Below are 19,669 nucleotides of genomic sequence, written 5' to 3'. Positions count from 1 at the left end.
TATGAAATATGAATGCCTTTGTGCATGATTTTATGGTTCAAACGCACATTTCTCACACTGCGCCTTCTACTGTTTTTGCTGAGATTGGAGCATAAATTGAGAATGTAAATAATTCTATAGAGGTCAGATGAAGACCGACCTGTAACTCTCTCGACAAAGTGACATTGTGCAGGTCCATTGGAGTGGGGCTGAATCCACTAGCCTGCAGGGGCAAAAAGAGGCACTTCAAGCATAGAGTCATATCTCAGTAACACAAGATCAATACATTAAAGTTAAATTAATTAATTAACATTTTCATATAAATAAATGTCCACTTTGCTACTCTTTATCGCCATAAAACGTAATAGTGATTCGACCTATAGCCAGTTCATGAAAGTTTTTACATTTGCTGCTCTAAACACCCAGTGTCTGGTAACAATAAATAGATTTTTTTTTAAATAAATACAAGAAGAAGTGGGTAGTTAGTATGAACAGTGATAGCCACCATGGCTGAACAGACAAAGAACCACATATAAAACCACCTACAGAAACTCAAACTTCATCACCTGAAAATCGAAGAAAAAAAAAAATCCACAGAAATGAACGCTTAGCACCAAAGATGTCGCCAAAATGACAAAAAATAGAATCTCTTGTATCACAAAAGAACAAACGACTGTGAATCACAACATTGTCTTATTGTGGCCATGATATTATAATAATAAGCAGATCATACAGCAGAAAAACCAGGATGTTACCTGAGACTCAGAGATCTTGCGCTGTTTTTCAGTCTCTCGCTGCTGGAACATGGCTTCTCCCTCTTTGGTCCTCTCAGTGTTCCAGCCCATAGCCAGCATGCTCTTCAGTGACTCCTTTACTGGCCAGCGGTATGTTTCTCTCTCCTACATATTGAACACACAAACACATATGTGTATACACACACACACACACAAGTCAACTGAACTCAGTGGCCAACACAATGTAACCAATGTAAACCAAAACTGCAACTTAATTCACTTTCTATGGAGAGAGACTGTGCCGCTATGGTCCCTTTGGAGTTAAATTTTATTTCATCTTGCAAAATTAAACACTGAGTACAACTTCTATTTGAAACGAATGAGAGAATGGTGATTGCTTATAAGTTTTAGCACCCACCATCCAAATTTAAACCTATATTGCTGCCAGGGGAGGCCAGGTATCTGACAACGCAGCTCAGTTGCCCCCGGGCTCCCCGGTACTTTGAACCCTGATTCTGCTACCGACTCTGTCAGTGATGAGCTTGCCAAGGGCAGATCCCAGGTTCCTTTTCTTTTCCAAGAAAAGTTTTTCTACGACTACAAACTCCAATCTGCTTGCCAAAGCTGGTAAAGCGATTCTTTCTAACATTCAAATATATGCTCATTATGTTTTCATATATTCACTCAGAAGTCAAAGATTTGTTTAGCGCTCCCCTAGCAGCAGAGCGCATGTACCTTCTCACTCAGAGCTTTGTAGGGCTTCAACAGTGGATGGGTTTTGGCCTGCTCATCCACACTATCCCCCAGTTTCCAACCTGCTGACACCTGCAACAACAGATATCACAGGTTATCATCCCATGTACAATGTAGGTATAAGTAGTATAAATATTACAGGCTTACTGTAGATACACACAGAGCATCCAGTTACTTGCAGGGTACAGCTAACTGGCCAGCAATGCTACTGTACCAGTTTCTATGCTGACTACAATAACAAGGTTATCAGTTCTGCCATTTGTCACTAATATTAGTGAGGAGAACTCAATAGGAATCACATGCATAGTGACTAACCTTCTCTGAGGACCATTTGTCATGGGAATGCTCTGCATATTTGTTAGCAATGTAGTCAAGTTTTTCAGGAAGGGAGATGCTGGAAAAGAAGGAGAGTTGACACATTTATAGTTTATAGTGTTGTCATTTGTTGTCTATTCTAAAAAAAAGTCAAATTCTTCAACAACATACAGTATGTAAATATATCCAACATTCAGAATAGGGTTCAACTGATATGGGTTTTCAAAAGCCAATACTGAATCTGACTTTTTGGATTGAACCTGTCGATAGCCGATATTTCGTGCCAATATCTTTAAATTTGTCCATTTTCATGCCAAAACATTCCAAATATTCTCATGTATACTTGTGTGGAATCAAATCAAAATGTGGCAATCAATTAATTTGGGGCTTCCCATAGACAACCAGCGTCAAATTGATTATAGAATAAATATGTAATCAAACTGCATAGACGACATGGACGACACTGATTGGCTGATTTTTAATAAAAGGTCAATATTGGCATATGTTGGCAAACCGAAATATCGGCCTTAGATGTTCAATTAAATTCCATTGTGTTTTTCAATCTCAGTAAATCTATATACAAAGTAGGTAGCACTCACTTGGCAGTGTTAATGGGTTTGGGGTCAAAGTTGCCCTGTGCGTCCACTGATGCCTGCTTCTCCAGCGTGGCACCAGGACTGGCATCCACAAAGTCGGGAGGCAAGGCCCCGGCGATGGCACACAGGCAGGGCATGGCCATTTTGAAAAGGTCGGCGTCGTACTTCTACAGGAGAGACAGACACAGCGGGAAGGGAAGACAGGTTACAAACTGGCTTTCCCACCATTTCCCCCGCAACCTCCGCATGACTGTGCGGAGTCAAACACGTCTGCTTGACTGTGAGATGGAAAGATGGAGCGGAGCCACGGAAGGAAAGAGATAGAGAAGGAGGGGGGAAAATGAGAGACAGAGAGCAGGAAAAGGCTGCAGCGAGCGCCAATCTGTCACAGGCTGATAAATGATTCATCTCTCTCGGCTTCGCCTCGGCTGCGGCGTTCGCAAGCGTTTCATTGTGCCTTCACTCCGCCCGCTCAGACTAGCGGGAACTTTTCTCCCAGGAGGGACGCGCTCAAGTGGTGAAACTCAGACTCCCACAAAACACAACAAAAACAAAAAAAAAAACAGCAGTGAACCTCGGAGGGCTTTATAAGAGCAAGGACCAGTAGCCTACTGACAACATGTTACACAAGGGAGTGATTTGAGGAAACAACCGTCTCGTCTCCTGATACTTCCATTGTATTCTCAGGGATATAGATGGAACCAGAACATGAGGGAGGGAGGGAGAGAGAGCGAGAGCAGTGCAGTATTACAGCTTTCAGAAATGATAAATAATTTCTTTGTCTCACTGGGTGAGAGCACAGTTATCTGGCAGTGCGGTCCACCCACACACACACCGTGGGCTCGTCTTAATCAATAATCTAGCACTTGGTTTCCGGCTGTGCTGTACCTTTTGAGAAAGGGAGTCGAAGATTCCCCAGAAGAGTTTCTTGGTGAGAAGGAGCTCCTCCTCGGACGCCATGCCGAAGGCGCCCTGACCGGACGGCAGGCAGTAGTACTTCCAGTTCTGCTCGTAGTGGTTGGTCAGCAGCTAGGGATCAGAGATACACATCAGCGTAAGGATTCAGGCTCAGATTTGGTTCAGTATTGCTGTGCATGTGTAGAATACTCGAAACATGAAATGCTACAGTACCTAGAAAATATAGTGCATCATACTATTTAGTGACCAGACAGTGCATCACATTTAAAGGGGGCAATAAGGAAGATTTTTACTGTCACATAGTACAGAATTACCATTATATATCTGTGGAGGTTGATAGGGTTGTTGATTACTACTAATTACTCAATGTTTACTTCGCCAGCTGCTGAGATTTCTGGCTTTGGATGAAAAGCTCCATGCCCATCTGAACCAGAAACTTCTATTGATGTTGCAATTACAACTTGTTGCCAATAGAGGTCAATAAAGGTCATAGATTACTTACTGCCCCTTTACAATCTCCACTTAAACTAATAATAGCATCATAAGATTACCATAACATAAAAGGTCAGAAGACAAGGTGTCGTCACAGAGTGAGCGTTGAACCTGACATAAATTGAGTCAAATGAAAACTTGATAATTTCCATATTTAAAATGTCAATTTTCTGTTTTTATTTTTTCTGTGAGAGTGCAGTTCTTTCTTCCTCATTCCCCATCTGTTAATCAATTTTGTTTGCTATTCTTATACTGTGAATGATATGTTTCTCATTACAGTGTTCCAAAGCCCCAAGGAGCTTTGTGAACCACCTCTGCATATGAATTCATTTTCTGTTTATATTGTCTGATGCCATTCTCTTTTATTTACAAATTAATAGAACTGAAACTAAAGTGAGAATTCTGCTTTCTCCCCTCCCTGTCCTGTGCAACGTGTTAAAAAAAAGGTTGTTCCTCAGTCCCAGGCTTACATATTGATGTGCAGGGAGGACAAGAGGAAGAGAAGGTGACAACTGGTATATGACAGCCAGCGGTGGGGAGAAAGATGATGGAAGTAAATCAAGGTGATGTGAAGATGGAGAGGTGGGGTGGTGCTGTGCATATGTGTGTGTGTGAGGGTGTACGGTAGAATTGTCTGTATCTGTGGGGTGGGATGATTTGTGATGCCAAATATCAACGGTTGATGAAACGCTCGGGGGAGGCGGCGATCGTATCAGCGTGTGAGAAAACCTGTCAGGATGGATGGGTCGTGAAATAGGAGACGTCGCTGATTGCGTGGCACAATTACCCCCCCCCCCCCCCCAAACTCCTTCTACTCATAAATCAACAGAATAATGAGGAAAACGTGTGTCCGGCGCCTCACCCGGAGGGGCATCTTGCAGTACTCGGTGAGCATGGGGACGTCGAACACCAGCCGCCTGAGCAGCTGCTGCATCATGGACGGACGCAGATGCCTGGGAAGTAGGTGAAGGATGATATTGGTTCAGAACAGAAACACAGGAGGAAAGGGCAGAGAGTGTGGTAAATACCAGAAATTCAATAAAAACATTAACAACACAACAGAAACACAGGGACGTTAAAAGAATGGCAGATTCAAGCACAGAACATTTGCCCACATGCATGTGCCACAACTATCCTTGTGCTATTAAATTAGGGTGAGCATCCATGTAATTAGAAAAGTAAAAGCACTATGTATAATCATATTTAAAGGGCCACACGTCAAATACAGCAAGTCTTATGTTTTGGGTCTAAAAGTGCATTAAATCAGTGCTTTATTAAATTAACCATAATAAAATATCGGTATTAAGCTGATGTCATTGTTCCCAGAAGGTTGTGATTTGGCTGGTTTGTCAAGGAATAGTGAATAGACCTACATGCAATAGCAAAGTGGAACAGAGTGCTGTCTAATATGTTGTACTAAAGCCTGAGGCAACCTAGTTGACAGTAGCATTATTTGAAAAAATAGCAGCCACTGTGACCGCTCCCCCCCTCCTCTCCCCTTTAATACTTTCACTCAGCCGGGCGTGAGCGAGCTTGGCAGGCCGTACTTGCAGACAGCCAGCAGACACTCCTCGATGGAGTCCCTCTGGGCCTTGGTGAGCGAGCGGCCTTTGGACAGCCGGTAGATGGTCTGCAGGGTGGAGTCCACCAGCCCGGCGTGGTGCTCCGTGCTGGAGAAGAGAGCGGCGCACCGAGTCAGCAGAGGCAGCAGGGCCGAGCCGATGTACCTGTTCATGGCCAAGGCCGTCTCCGTGGTGCTCAGCACCTCCTGCGGGTCGGAGGACAACAAGAAATTTAGCTGAGGGCCGGAGAGCCAATTCACAGCGTATGGTCTCCGCATGCCAAGATTAGTAATAGGTTGGAATGACTCCGGGCTCCAGGTAGCAGGGAAAAATAAGACCAATGTGGGTCCTGGGTTTATAAAAGTTACCGCCCTGGGAAAGTGCAGCTGAATAGCCTTACTTTAATCCTGATGTCACGATATCTTTGTATCGATTCAGCAAGGGCTGAAAGACCAGAAAAGCCATTTAAACAGTGTTTGGAGGCAGCTGAAGTGTCTTTAACTGTAAATAAGACTCTGGAGGGTGTGGATTTGCTGTTTTATCCCTTATTTGGGCAAATGAACCTGATGCATCACATGTAAACAATCCCTCATGAATACTCTTACTAGCAAAATAAGGCTTTCCTCCATATAGGAATACTGCTTCTTTTTTAAACAACTGCAATCGTTATTGATCCCAAAGGATAGCAAGGCAACACAACTGCAGACAAATCACAGGTTTAAGTTTAACTCTCTAAACTGAAGCCTTCCTCTCAAACAGAGGATGTGTCGGCTTCTGTTACAAACACCTCTGACATCTAAACTAAACCGTACCAGCTGAATCAGGTGATGTCGTGCATGGGAATGGAGCAGAAGTCTGCCCAAGCTGCCGCCCTCCATTGACAAACTGTCACTGACGAACTCAGTATGTTTCACTGCACATCTACCGCCATGTGAGAGACTGTGACCCCAGCTGACGGGGGTTAAACGATGTCACTGTTCATCTAGTTTGACTCCTGAAACTAATTCAGCTGACACTGCGGTACAATTTATCTCAATGTCAGCTGAATTAGTTGTCATTTTATGGGGACGGTCATTATATTTCCTCAGGAGATAATGGTGGAGTAATTACAGTGGTCCCGTGGTGACTGTGTCATTGCCCCAGCAGGGAATATTCCACTCCTGGGGACGAGACAAGCTTTTTATCTAACTGTCTTTGACTGGGTGGCAAAGGAATGAGCATTGATCAGAGTGACTTTGAAATAAACTTCCACTCAGTCTCATTTAGAGGATGAGCGGGCGACAGGTTTACTCTTCCTAACCGGATGGTTTTTTACCAAAGACGACTTTCATGCTGCCGTCAACTCGGGAGTCGGTCATGACAAGGCTTTGTTCTGATGGAAGTGCTGAGCCATCGCTGTTCGTGTTTGCTGAGGTTTTCTGTCTTTGCCGCTCCTCCCTGATGAGCAAACCGGACACCAAGTGTCACTGTTTGCATTCAAATTATTACCAAGAGGCTGGTCATACAGCTCAAGCCTTGTGTGGAAAGATTGGGTGGAATGATAGATAAAATATTGAGCTTTTATTAAATATCCCTTTACGGGAATATAGATAGACAGTTGCTATCATAAAATGGTACAAGATGTTCTATCTAGGACGTGTAACAGCTGTTAACAGGTAGGTTTGAGGGCCTAACTCACTCCTTTGGGGAGGGATATTTTGGAGGCACGAGGCTCGCTGGGTAAGCTTGCAATGTGGCGAATGTTGGTTGATGGATTAGTTTCTCTCTCGCTCACCGTGTCCAGAGACGCCGAGGCTCGGAGGTCAGGCAGGAAGCCGACCTCCAGCAGCTGGAGCAGGAAGCTCTGGTCCTCGATGCCGTACACGCGGTCCAGGAAGAGCACCATGGGGGCCTTGTGGTCCGGACAGAAGCTGGCAGACATGTCCGGTTCAGTCAACGAGCCATCTGAACAGGAGCCAGATTAGAGGAGGAAAGAACAGCTTCAAGTTTATTCGGCATTTTTTTTACAAAAATATATACTTACATACTGAGGGCATTACAACAGAGTATTCAGTAGGAACAAGAGGAGGAGGATGTTGATTGGAAGAAGAGGAAGAACAAATACAAGAAGACAAGGAAGTTGAGGAGCGTAAGAAGAAGAGAGAGAGGAGCACCAAACAAAGTTAGCTCAACTTATACTACAGTATGTATTTATTGAGACACTCTCCCTTGAGTTTACTTTTGTCATCTGTAATGACACCTGCTAGGCAAGATGCGGAACGCAAACAGATAAGCGCAGGAGGGCGTTGAGTAAGGAAAAGCTAATCCCAGGCATGATAAGCTGCGGAAACATATCACCAAAGTGAAACCCCGGACGTTCAGCCGTGCAAGACGCCGCTCCCGTTCTCATTAGAATCATGTCACCGGGGGGAAATTGGATCCGCGGCTTGATTAGGCTCTCGCCAAGATCCGGTTCGAGTGCGTCTCTGAGGATAGCGTTTTCAGCGAAGATGATGACTAAACATGACATGTTTTTTTTGGGGGGGTAAATCTGGAGGACAAACCGGAGAGGTAAAAGACCTTTTGTTGGCGACAGTGCTTCTTCCCACGGTGGAAACGCAGAGCGAGGAGTGAATAGAAATCGGCTCCTGAAGGCCACGTGGCTCGGAGGAGACAATCAGTCACCGTGATATAATGCCCGGCTTTATATCATGGCTCTACTCCACTGAGAGAGACGATCATTTTAGTGTAAATCAGAGGAAGTGTTGCCTTGATCTAGCAGCCTGATTTACTTACTAGCCATAACAACTTTTTTTTCCTTCGTAATTCCAGGAAATAAAGTATAGTGACATGTTAATCTAAAAATTCTAAAAAAAAAGATTTGTTTTTCTCCATCTGGTCCACCTTGGTTTACTTTCTCCCCATCATGATTTAAGGGATTTCACCTGTAGAAACCTGTGTATGTAATGGTCCTCAAACTTCTATGTGCTGCTTTGTCAATTTCTATGCAATTAATTGAATTAATGAATTGGATGTTGTATGTGGAGCTCTATAATACAGAGCTCCTGCAGATACATCTACAGTATATCGCTGTTCATCCTTAAACTCCTTCAGCATTATCTCTTACATTTGGAAAGACATGTACACTGTTTACTGGCTATTTTGACACTTGGTTTGAATAGGACTCGATTTGCTCCAGTCTCCTTCTTAACTTGCAATGGGGGCATAGCGGCCAAACTTGCAAAGCTGAAATTAGACCTACACCCCTGAATCCTAAACAAAAAGGTGAAGAACGTGTCGGCCCGTCTGTTCCTCATACACCATCAGCTACTGTTTAGTTGACAATAGCCACCAACACTGGCTGAACCGTACCTTTGTTGACCATAGGCGTTTTGAGGGGGATGCTGATGACGCCCACCAGGTCTGTGGTGGGGACCAGGGAGCGCAGGATGGCTCGGATACGCAGCGCCTCGCCTTTACCCTTGTTGATGAGCTGGGAGAGACACAAGCGGGAAAATCCCAGTTAAACCTGACTTCATTTGCGTCACTGTTTTCCATGACCAAAAGGGAAAATTTCTGATAACAGACATTGCTGCAGTCCTAAGATAGCCCACTGACTCATCAGTTTCCATGGTATTTGACTGTTCCACCTGAAGTGCTTACACAATCTGGTCCACCAACTTCAAACTTGTCATCGTCCTCTTTCAGTCGTTTTGAAATGTCGAGTTGACCTGACATTGTTAAGTTACAGATTGTAATAGAACAACTCAACAACAAACCTTCCTCTGCATTCTCTCATATGTATTTATATAGCTACTGTAATATCATTAATTCATTAAATATTCACTGGTCTGGAAAATAGTTTGACATGTGAGCTGTGCAGATGTTTGAACTGAGCTTCAAAAGTTAATATTATCATGACAATACGATGGTTAAATTTATATACTGTGTGATTAAGGATATGGGATGATGTAGCACTCTAAAGTCTTCATTAAAATTCTAATGGAACAGGATCATTGCACAAAACTGGAAAAACTGTCTTAGTCCTGAACCAAGTCTGTCTCTCTGGCTATGCCCTTGGTTGCAGGTCATTATTGCAGTATGTTGTGCTTCGGCTCATGTTGTTATTATTGTTGTTGTTGAATGACTCACATGCATCTCCGGGGCGCAGCGTCCCAGCAGGTCAATGAGGGCAGAGTAGAAGGACATGATGGCGTTGCCCATATGGATCACCTCCCCCTCTTCCTCACCAGACCTGAAAACACACAGAGAGGGAAACACACGTCACTCTCCCTCACTGGGACAATATATTGTTATAGAATATTGGAAACCTGCTTAGTCCTTAGGGAGTTAGTATTAGGAAAGCTATATAGGGACGATAAGCTTATAGATTTTACCGGGCAATTTGAGAAATAAATGGGCAATATACTGAGGCGCAGTAGATGGGCAATTTTGCAAACAATTATAACAAACTATGTTCTGTCACGATACATGAGCTCCGTAAAGCCTGCTATGTTATTTACATTGATTTTGTCCCACTTCCCACTCCCTAACCCTGCTTAAGGCAATAATGACCTTCTCTACTGCATCAAAATGTTGCCTGTGTATCACAACCTTTACATACTGATGTGTGCAGGAATACAGTAACACACTCAACATGCTGCTCACACTCTTGGTCAAACTCAAGGCCGTTCTACTCGATTGTTTTTATCCTCTTATTGTTTTATTTTTCAGTCTTACCTCCCACCAAATCTCAAATGTCCACCTCTAATAGCAAAATTTGTTGTTAACTGACCTGTCTGAGTAACAGTTCAATAAAAGACATATTACCTTGTGGTAGATTATAGCAAATACTTTCCCATAGAATTATTTTCTTGGTGGGGTAGAAATGTCTCATATCTCATGTGGCGTTTCGACTATCTGATGCTAAAACTCCCCATTCATACCAACAGCGATGGTCTCCTTTTAGGTGAGGTAGCAGTTCCTCTAGGCAGGGTGGCCCAAGGAAGGAAAGACTGATTCCCACCAAATAATGGGGATGAACACTATATCAAATTCATATCGATATTGCAATATTAAAAAGTGCAATAACTGTATGGCTAATGCTCGTGTAGGAAATCCCAGAAATACAATGGGAAGTCTGATGGGAGACTTTATCACAATCGACTGCTGTCGAGCCACTGAATGGGTTTTAAACCACGTAGACTACCATTAAGAATTATATTGCAAGTCATATTGAAAGTGCAGCATAATAATCTCAAGGCATCTGGGACATATTATTTTTCCACAGTGTGGATCAGAGTTCCCCATACCATTTTATAGGTCACCATCTCTTAAAGAGCTGCTAACACTAAAAGAATTTTATTAGTATGGTTTTCTAAATGCTAAATGCTGTTTCCGCCCTGAAAAAGACCCTATAAAATTATGGAAGAGATAGTGAAGTGTATCCGTACCCAGTAGTGACTCCAGCGGGACAGTTGGGCAGGTCCAGGGCAGGGTCATCGGAGATCTTGATGGCCTCCTTCATGGCAGCCAGCAGCCCCTGGCCTCCCTCTCCCCTCAGGGCGGGGCCGAAGCACTCCGGACGCCTGATCAGCAGCTTCACCACCACGTTGGAGTTCTCCTCCACGCTCTCACCTGGCATATGCGTGCAACACACACACAGAGACACATTTATCATTCATTCACACCTGGGATTTTCCCTGTACAACCAGTCTTCTAATGTTGGCCACTAAGCAGCTCCAGGTGTGGGTTAAGTGCCTCGACAGTAGTGGTTGACGGAGGGGAGAATGTCACTAACACACAATAACACACATTCTCAAAAACATGACCCCAAGTATAGTCTCTCACACACACACGCACAAAAAGACTCACCCAGATAATTTATCCTGATTAGAATTGACAGTTATGTTAAAACTTCTACACTTTGCATTTCTCAAAATTATGACAACATTTCCTATAAACCTTGTTGCAGTTAGAATAGTTGAACTGGAAGTAAGTTGTGTATTACATGCAGAGTAAAAATGATTCCTGCTTTGTGCCATAAAGCAATCACTCTTTGTGCCATAAAGCAATGTTTCTTGCCAAGTCCGACCCGGTGACACAGTATAAAATGCAGTGCAGAGGCAATCTTCTGTTTAAAGTAATTATACTAATGCCTCAAAATGAATGTGGTAATGATTTAGTGATGTTAAAATGCTACATGTAGCACATTTAAAAGGCAAACATTTATTCACTCCATGCGCTGCCTATGGGCTTCTGCTACACTACATACCGTTGCTGAAGACGGCGAATCTCAGGAAGGAGAGGTAGCGCTCTCCCTCTATGGGGTTCCAGCCCAGGTCTGGGTAACCCTTGGCAACCAGCATGGCACAGCTCTGCAGACCACAGCCTGCCAGGTATGTCACCACCTACACACACACACACACACACTAAGTGACACAGTTCCTCACAGGGACCAAACAGACACAGCTCTGCTCCTCTCCTGGGTATTATAATGGCCCACTCTGTCTCTTCACTGTCAGTGTCAGTAACACTGACGGCTTGAAAGCATTTGCTGAGCTGGCTTATTCAACTTGCACAAAAACATACTTCATTTTTCATAGGGAAAACTGGTGTGCCATCAATTTTCTATTTCTATCTATTACTTCCACCATAAGTCAATAAAGGGAAGTTTTAATAAGAAATAACGTGAGTTATTAATAATGCAAAGGAATCTGCTGATTACACTGCGGTCCAGACTGTTTCAAGTACTCTAAAATACTGTAAATACTACTAAAATGTATTAAAATGACATATTGACCACCATTTGAGCAAAAAAGACTTCCCAGTATTTATGGTTTTTGACTAACAGGTTGCTTCTGTACACTTGGGCCCAGTTCCATGATTGTGCATAAAGGAGCAATGCACCGTCAGATACAATTAATGCATCCTCGGTTTTAAATCCCTGTTTTTCCCATCCCTGCTCATAGGTGCCTGAGCACGTTTCAAGTTGTTTGATTTCAATTCGTTTTGCCAATTTCACAGTGCCTGGATTAGCATTTAACACCAAAGTAAGTCTATCATATGACAGACTACCGCGCTTCAGCAACCAATTAGGCTTGAAGTCAGCATGAATGGCAACCACTGGCTAGTAAATCAGCCTGCAACCAGTGTATGCAGTGTTGTATGCTTGAGCTAAACAGTTTCACAACTGTGATCTATGAGTTATGGCATTGCAGCTATTTTACAAACCAATTGTTCAAAGTGCAGATTTCTGCTGACAAAGATAATACAATTAGTGACTATACCTTGCCAAATACATGTTATTTGTGCACTTTATTTTATTCTAAGTTAAAAAATATTTGCTGTGAGATGAAAAGTTTTTATGCAGAGCAAAGTAGTTTGAGGGCCAGTTATAGTGCAATTATGCCTAATTTAGATCCACCTCCCTCAGTGGTTTAGTCCTGCAGCCAGGACTGCGTTCACTACTGTGCTGTGCTTTTTATTCCATGCTGAAGTGGCAAACCTTCTCCAGGTCGGGCTCCTCCAGGGCCAGAGCCAGCCCGTTGTTGTCCATCACTGAAGAGGCTGCGACGTCCAGTGGAGTGGAGCCCCGCATAGCTTCAGAGGCTACACACACACACACACACACATAGAAATTGTCACCAGATAAGCCAAAAGGCACTTTGTATTTGGTTCCATACTAAACAACAGGGGGCACTCTATCTACATCTGCTACACTGTATTCTCTCTCTCTCTCTCTCTCTCAGTCTCGTCCTCTGAACAGCAGGTTCTGTTTGGATTAAGTGTTGATAAGATCAGTCCTGGTCTATGTCTGACATCGGGACCACTGACTTCTTCTCACTACACCCAACCTTAATCAAAACAAATAAAATAAACATGAATATAAATCTAAATAAATAAATAACAACAAATAAAAATAAAATAAATACATACATACATTTGAATATTCTACATACCCCCTCCAGAAATGTATATTTTTGCTGAATTAAGAATATCCAACAGACATTGGAAGGTCTTGTAATTTTGATGAATTCCCACATGTTTAACAAAGAGCAAATCCTTTGAAAAATGCGACATTGCTCCAGTAATATTTAAAACAAGGGGAGCAGAGGTGTAAACATAAAATGCTCAAAAAAAAATACCCTGGTACCACATAGATATTATACTCTCTCCAAACGATGCGTATGTTTTCGGCTATGGGGCCCATCATCAAACAACATATTTTTAATGGAGATTTTAATGGAGTGCGGCTCCTATCTGCTACCATGAGCATTATCATTGTAATCAAAGCACTTTTGAACAAGCAGATCGTTGTCATGTTTGATCGCAACAAGCACAGAAATACTCTGATTATGTAGCCATCTCTAGCTCCAACGCTGTGAATCCTGTAGCTTAATGTGTAGAAAAACTGCCAGAGTGAGAGGTTACATTCCCATTGACCAGCTATACTCAAAATAATTGCTCTCACAGCACTGTAAAGCAATTAAGATAAGAGTGTTTCCACCGAATGTGTTATAAATCTAACTAAGTCCTTCTTGAATTGTTCATTTGGGACAATTAGTAAAGCATTGAACATAAATATTTACCCATAGCAAAACAAAGGCCAAGTCTCTCACAGCACCATGCCATTATCTAAATGACAGACTCCATGCTCTTTTATCAGGACTATCAGATGGACTGCTAGACATATCTGGTGTAAATGAGTAATCAAATATCAAAGGGGTTCATTAGGGATCACAATGTGTATGTGTTCATCAGTGAGCGCTGTGATCTCCAGACAGCAAAGCTCCTCTCCTCTCTCGCAGTGAGGTGCCTCGGTTCACAGCGGCAGCAGCAGCCGGAGCCCAGTGACTCATCAGTCCTGCCCTGCATGCCTAAATAACCCCCCCGTCCCTCATCCGCCCGCCCTCCCTGCCTCCCGCTCTGCTCTCTCTATCATCTCCCTTCATCTCTTCCCCCCCCCCCGGTCCCTTTCCCTCTCAATCTTGAGGAGATACCTCGGCGTTTTTCCGGTAAGAGGCTGTTATTTTTCTTCACCAGCCACTTGTCATAATGTGGGGCTGAAAAAGTGGTCCGGTAAGTGGCACCCGTTGGTGTCAATGAGCGTTTTGAGGCATTTTGAGGGTAGCTGAAAGACGAACAGTCAATTCCTCTAGTGTGGCAAGTGCTTGGCGAGGATATTCAAAAAGTCAAGGTATCCCCATAACTTCTCTTTCTCTCAATCTTCCTCTCTTCTCTCATTACCTCTCTCCCACTTACTCCTTCACTAAATCACTCCCCATCTTATCACTCCTGTCTGAAAAGCCAATCTTCCATCTTCCTCTTCCACTGCTTCTGCTCATCTCTCATCCATCTTTCACCTATATTCTTTCACATATTTTAATTTCTCATTTTATGGTTGGCCTCTGCTTTGCGTTTATGTCCTTTGAACTGCATTATTTGCAAGTGTGCTATAAAAAATAGAGACTGATTGATTGATTGATTGATTGATTAACTAAACATTAAACATTAATATTCAATTTGTTTTGTATTACAACAATGAAATCTTTGCTTATCAGCGGCCAAGCAATTTTTATTTCACACCTCTAGGGCTTAGTGAATTATGGCTTGCCTTCAAGCTAGGTTTGTAGGACAAATGAGTCTTTAATAGGGTTTTTAATGTTTAAAGATGACCCACTACTCCCTCCTCACAGTTAATTAAAAAACTAAAATATCAAGGAATACATTTTATGTTGCCTTGTTTTGGTCCTCATCTATAAATTGCTTTCCGGACAAGTGGAGGCTTGCTAATGTACCTCTGTCTTCCTCTCTCAAGAGTGATATGTGTGTAATAATAGTAACAGCGGCTTGACAGTGACTGTCAGTAGCTGCCAGGAGAGGAGAGCGTCTTGTTTCGTGAGTCTGTCACGGCTTACCCAGCCCGACACTGCTGTTCTCCAGCAGGTAGCTCAGGTGGTCGAACATGGCCTTCTGGTTCTGGCGGCTGATGCGACAGAAGTAGCACAAGAAGCGACAGCAGCTGGCCACCATTTTGGGGAAGGCGATCTCCTGTGGAGGGAGAAACGAAAACACAAACATAGAAATGAATTGGAGTCAAAGCAGTTTTTCTATGTGAAATGGTGTGAAACAATTGAACAAACAAACAAAACAACACAGATGTTATCCTAACTTTCTGGTCCTGGCCTCCCAAGGTGTCCCCCAAGGCTCAGTACTTGGTCCCCTCCTTTTCATCCTCTACAAGCGTTGCCTAAATCAAATCAACGTTGCCTCTGACTCTACAACTGCACCAAAAGTCTCACTGCTGCCGCACACCCTCGCCAATTTACTCAACTGAAACACATCTGAAACCAAAATGATGAGGCCCCAATCTCTCGCGATCTAACAAAATTGTTTCTCTCTCAGCAGTGACAGTTTCTGTGTTTCCTCTTCCTCCAAATCCACAACCCTGGTGTCATTCTTGTTCCTGTCCTCTCTTCCAAACCGCATTTCAACAAAATAACAAAAAGAGCCTCAAAAACATTTCCCATCTCTGTTCATCCCTCTCCTCTGCCGCTGAAACCCTCATTCATCACCTCTAGACTGGACTGCTGCAACAGCATCCTCCTACAAATATCCTAAACAAGCTTCAATATGCTCAGATCTCTGCCACCATAATGCTTACCCATACACACTCTACAGACCATCACTGTCCTCCAGAACCTCCACCGGCTCCCAGTTCCACCCAACCCTCCTCCACCTCAAATGCAGTCTCAGGTCAGCAAATGCAAACCTTATATCTGGGGTGACATAGCATTTTCCATCACTGTACCCGTCAGGGCTATTATAGTTTGGGATTTTTCAAGTCTTCACTACTTTCACTACTAAAATTTTTATTTAAATTTCAGTTTAGTTTTAGTTAGTTTTCAGAGTGGGGTTGGTAGGTTTAGTTTACTTTTTATTTAGTTTCAGTTCAAATTTTTGTATTTTTGTTAGCGATGGGATTTAAAGGTATAATAATAGAAGTTTATAAAGTGTATTTTGTATATGTTTGCAACAGGTATTGTGTAATACAAACAATAAATCATGAATACTTCCAAATGTATTTATATGAATTTCTCAATTAGTGTTCAGTAAAAATAGCGACATTTTTTTTGCCCCAAATTCATTCTGTTTCACGCTGCAGATAAACAAAAAGATAACAACTGAAAACATTTCACCTGTATTCTAGTCCTAGTTCAAGTTTTTGTTTTTTCACAAAGTCTCCCTCTGGAACTTGGAAACTAATTCACTCAGTTCCTTCAAAAAATCCCTCAAAAACAAAACTGCTTCCAGTCCATCTTGCCCCTGCTTTTAGATGTTGAACACCGTGTCCTGTTTAGTTTCACTCTGTATTTGATGTGGTTAGTTTTAATTTATATTTAGTCTAAATGTTTAGTGTTAAACTGCTATATGACTTGCCTTGCCGAGTTTTATGTTCTAGTGATTTGATTTTACCCTTGCAAGTGTCATTGAGCATCCTGCAAAGCGCCACAGAAATATCATGATGAGCATCGTGAGCAAAGCCATGACTAACAAATTCATAACCCAACACTGTCCCAGATGGTTTGATATTATAAGACGCCATACCCAAGACAATATTACAAGATATTCAGACAGTAAATATTGCAAACCTGACCTACACTTTACACTCACATACAAGCTATGCTACTGACACTTTATATGGCCACTATAAGTGAACTGCACATATCAAGTGGCAGTAAACTGGTCTGGAATTTATGTCTGGGTCTACATGATGAGATCGCCAGAGTCCGATATGAAGGCCTGACTGTCTCCCTGAGGTCTGTGTCTTGTCTGTCTGAGGTTCAATTCATGCTTGGCACCCAGCGTGACACTAAATCACAACCATCTCTTCCAGCTTCTTTCAGCACTGCCCAAAAAGGCCAGGCTTCAGAGGCCTCCTCACCCCTCTCATGCCCGCTCATACACCCAGTTCCCAGAACCCCTTTCTCAGTATTGGGTTGTTGCTCTTGGCTTATTGGTCCCTGGTTAGGGTTTAGACTCTCTATGTACTGACTGCGGCCTCATAGTATAACATACACATGCAAATTCATAATGTAACATATTCATTTTCCTGACATCTGCAGTATCTGTGGCCTATCAAGCATAAAAAATGTACGGTAGCTTCTGTATGTACTTCAGAACTACCATAGCACTTCATCAGCAAGAGCTACTATCAAAGAATAATAAAATATTAGCGCTATAATAACGACTAAGTTCTTTCATAATGTATAAATTACTATGCAAGTGGTAGGTAAGAGGAGATATGCAAAATACGTTTAATTTCAATTTACTCATTCGCTACGCTTAAGGTTTTGAATTTGCATGTTTCGGGGGTCTGGCTCAGGTTTCCTCCGCACTCTAATTTGCAGTCTGTCAGCTGTATGGGCTGTCAGCACCGTTAGCCTGTGTTTACACGGACCCACATGAGCAAACCAGCACTTGCAGATGACGTCAAACTCTTTGCTACTGTGATTGCATGGAGCAATCTAAGCTGAGGACCAAACTATTATTAGTCCAGAGGCCAAACCAATCACAGCTACATTCATTTTCTACTGTTAAATTTGATTTCAAGAAAGCAGCCACAAAAATAGTCAAGCCAAACACATAAATGGTAACAAGCAAATATGAACAAACAATAAGCATTTCAGCTTCCTAATGTCCCACCACAATCACCACGACATATTAAACATAATCAGTTATGCTAATGAAGTCATTAATTAAGCTAATCAATGCATTCATTAGCAAATATGTCTATGTCAACATATTTGTCTTTACATAACACATGGTTGGTATTAATATGAACTATCTTAAAGCATTAAGGAGTTACGTATAGTAGTTTCAAGAAAATCTGTTTTTTCTCATTAATGTGCAAATTTATGCAGCAAGGTGCTCAAAAGTGTAATTAGATCATCTCCTCTATAGGGGGCATGAAGTTTCTATCATGTGTTGTTCTTGCGGTACTGTGTTCACAAGAATGTGTCTGCACACAGGCAGACAGGCAGACAGACGCCTCCATGATGACATAATGTCCCACATACCATGCACCATGATGGAGGACATAATATGAAATGAGCAATTCAGGAGGCTGGATCCACAATAAAATTAAATACTGGTTCACCTGGGAGGCACCCAGAGGAGAAACTACACAGCATAATACAGTCAAGTCCAATTATACACATGCTTACCTGACCATCATTAACAACACTAGAAAGGCCAGTAGAGTTTGAGGATCAAAGCAAAGGCCAACAACTCGCCATTTGAAAGGGGTAAATACACATAAAGTTTCCTTGCATGATTTTGACAATGTCACAACAAATTGGGTCTTGGAAAAGTCACGGAGGGACATTTTGAAAGCTGAGATATTTCAATTCCAAAATTCAATAGCTTTAAATAGACCACGGCTTGGCCTCTCTAGTGTCAATATTAAAAGTCCGACCAAGTGTGTTGAGATGCAGTCCCGCCTACCTGGGACTTGTCTCCCCCCAGCACGTTGACCATGACCTCCATGACGGTCTCGTGCATGCCCAGCACTCTCATCAGGTTGGGGTGCTGGTAGAAAACCTTGTTGTTCATGATATCACTGGCAACATAAAGAAAGAGACTTGTGAAGGTCATGGTATACCGTGCATCCTGACATTATGAGGCAATACACTGTGCAAAGGAGATACTGCCTGCTGCAGGCACATAAACCGGTAAGACACAGAAATCAATGCGGATAATACAGTGACTTAAGTGAATAAAGGTATCATAAAGAATAATACCGGTCATAATATTTTCACATTATTGTTACCATTTACACTGCCTTGATCGACTATGGCCTTTAGCAACTTTAAAAAGACAAACATCGCTGCTTTTATTTGAACACATCGTCTCACCCCAGTCCGTCGATCATGAGCTTCTCCTCCTCCTTGCCCATGCGGACCGACAGCAGAGACCGGATCTGGCCCAGGGAGGCCAGCAGGTTGATGGCGTCCTGCACGGAGGCGGCGCTGATGGTGTAGGTCTTCCTCATGGCCCGCAGCAGCTCCCCGATGCCGTCGTACTGCCTCCTCAGCAGGCTGAACATCACCCTGACCAGCTCCGGGTCCTGGATGTGCGACTCCTGGGCCCAGCTGGTTATGGTCTGGGAGATCAGCTCCTTCAGGTTGGCTGGAGAGGCAAGAGTTCAACGGTCACCATCCACACAGTGAGCAATATTATCAGAGGCTTAGACAATGATGTTACTGCTCTGTAGTGACTTTTTCTATTCTATCTTAATCTAAAATTAAACTAGGAAAGTTTTTTTTTTTTTTTGTAA

General features: G+C 42.8%; 1 protein-coding gene across 1 annotated transcript in view; it reads right to left on the bottom strand.

Annotated features, from left to right (window-relative positions):
• Nucleotides 1-19,669, bottom strand: part of LOC139646218 (ryanodine receptor 3-like) — a gene marked incomplete at its 5' end in the record, with an annotated part of 105,574 nt that overhangs the window by 30,344 nt on the left and 55,561 nt on the right. Inside the window, 17 exons of the mRNA XM_071522163.1 lie at nucleotides 140-202; nucleotides 735-878; nucleotides 1,449-1,538; nucleotides 1,782-1,860; nucleotides 2,381-2,544; nucleotides 3,266-3,406; nucleotides 4,650-4,740; nucleotides 5,335-5,555; nucleotides 7,124-7,293; nucleotides 8,701-8,821; nucleotides 9,481-9,583; nucleotides 10,782-10,965; nucleotides 11,603-11,738; nucleotides 12,836-12,939; nucleotides 15,249-15,381; nucleotides 18,838-18,952; nucleotides 19,248-19,521. Coding sequence (XP_071378264.1) covers nucleotides 140-202; nucleotides 735-878; nucleotides 1,449-1,538; nucleotides 1,782-1,860; nucleotides 2,381-2,544; nucleotides 3,266-3,406; nucleotides 4,650-4,740; nucleotides 5,335-5,555; nucleotides 7,124-7,293; nucleotides 8,701-8,821; nucleotides 9,481-9,583; nucleotides 10,782-10,965; nucleotides 11,603-11,738; nucleotides 12,836-12,939; nucleotides 15,249-15,381; nucleotides 18,838-18,952; nucleotides 19,248-19,521 — 2,333 coding nt within the window. The remainder of the gene's footprint in view (nucleotides 1-139; nucleotides 203-734; nucleotides 879-1,448; nucleotides 1,539-1,781; nucleotides 1,861-2,380; nucleotides 2,545-3,265; nucleotides 3,407-4,649; nucleotides 4,741-5,334; nucleotides 5,556-7,123; nucleotides 7,294-8,700; nucleotides 8,822-9,480; nucleotides 9,584-10,781; nucleotides 10,966-11,602; nucleotides 11,739-12,835; nucleotides 12,940-15,248; nucleotides 15,382-18,837; nucleotides 18,953-19,247; nucleotides 19,522-19,669) is intronic.

This window comes from Centroberyx affinis, unplaced genomic scaffold (assembly GCF_046629955.1).
Source record: "Centroberyx affinis isolate AG114_WGS23_722 - 3 ecotype Tasmania unplaced genomic scaffold, CSIRO-AGI_Caff_v1 ptg000963l_1, whole genome shotgun sequence".
Classification (NCBI taxonomy): Eukaryota; Metazoa; Chordata; class Actinopteri; order Beryciformes; family Berycidae; genus Centroberyx; species Centroberyx affinis.
The sequence above is the reverse complement of the archived record's forward strand: the minus strand, read 5'-3'. Positions and strand labels throughout refer to the sequence as shown.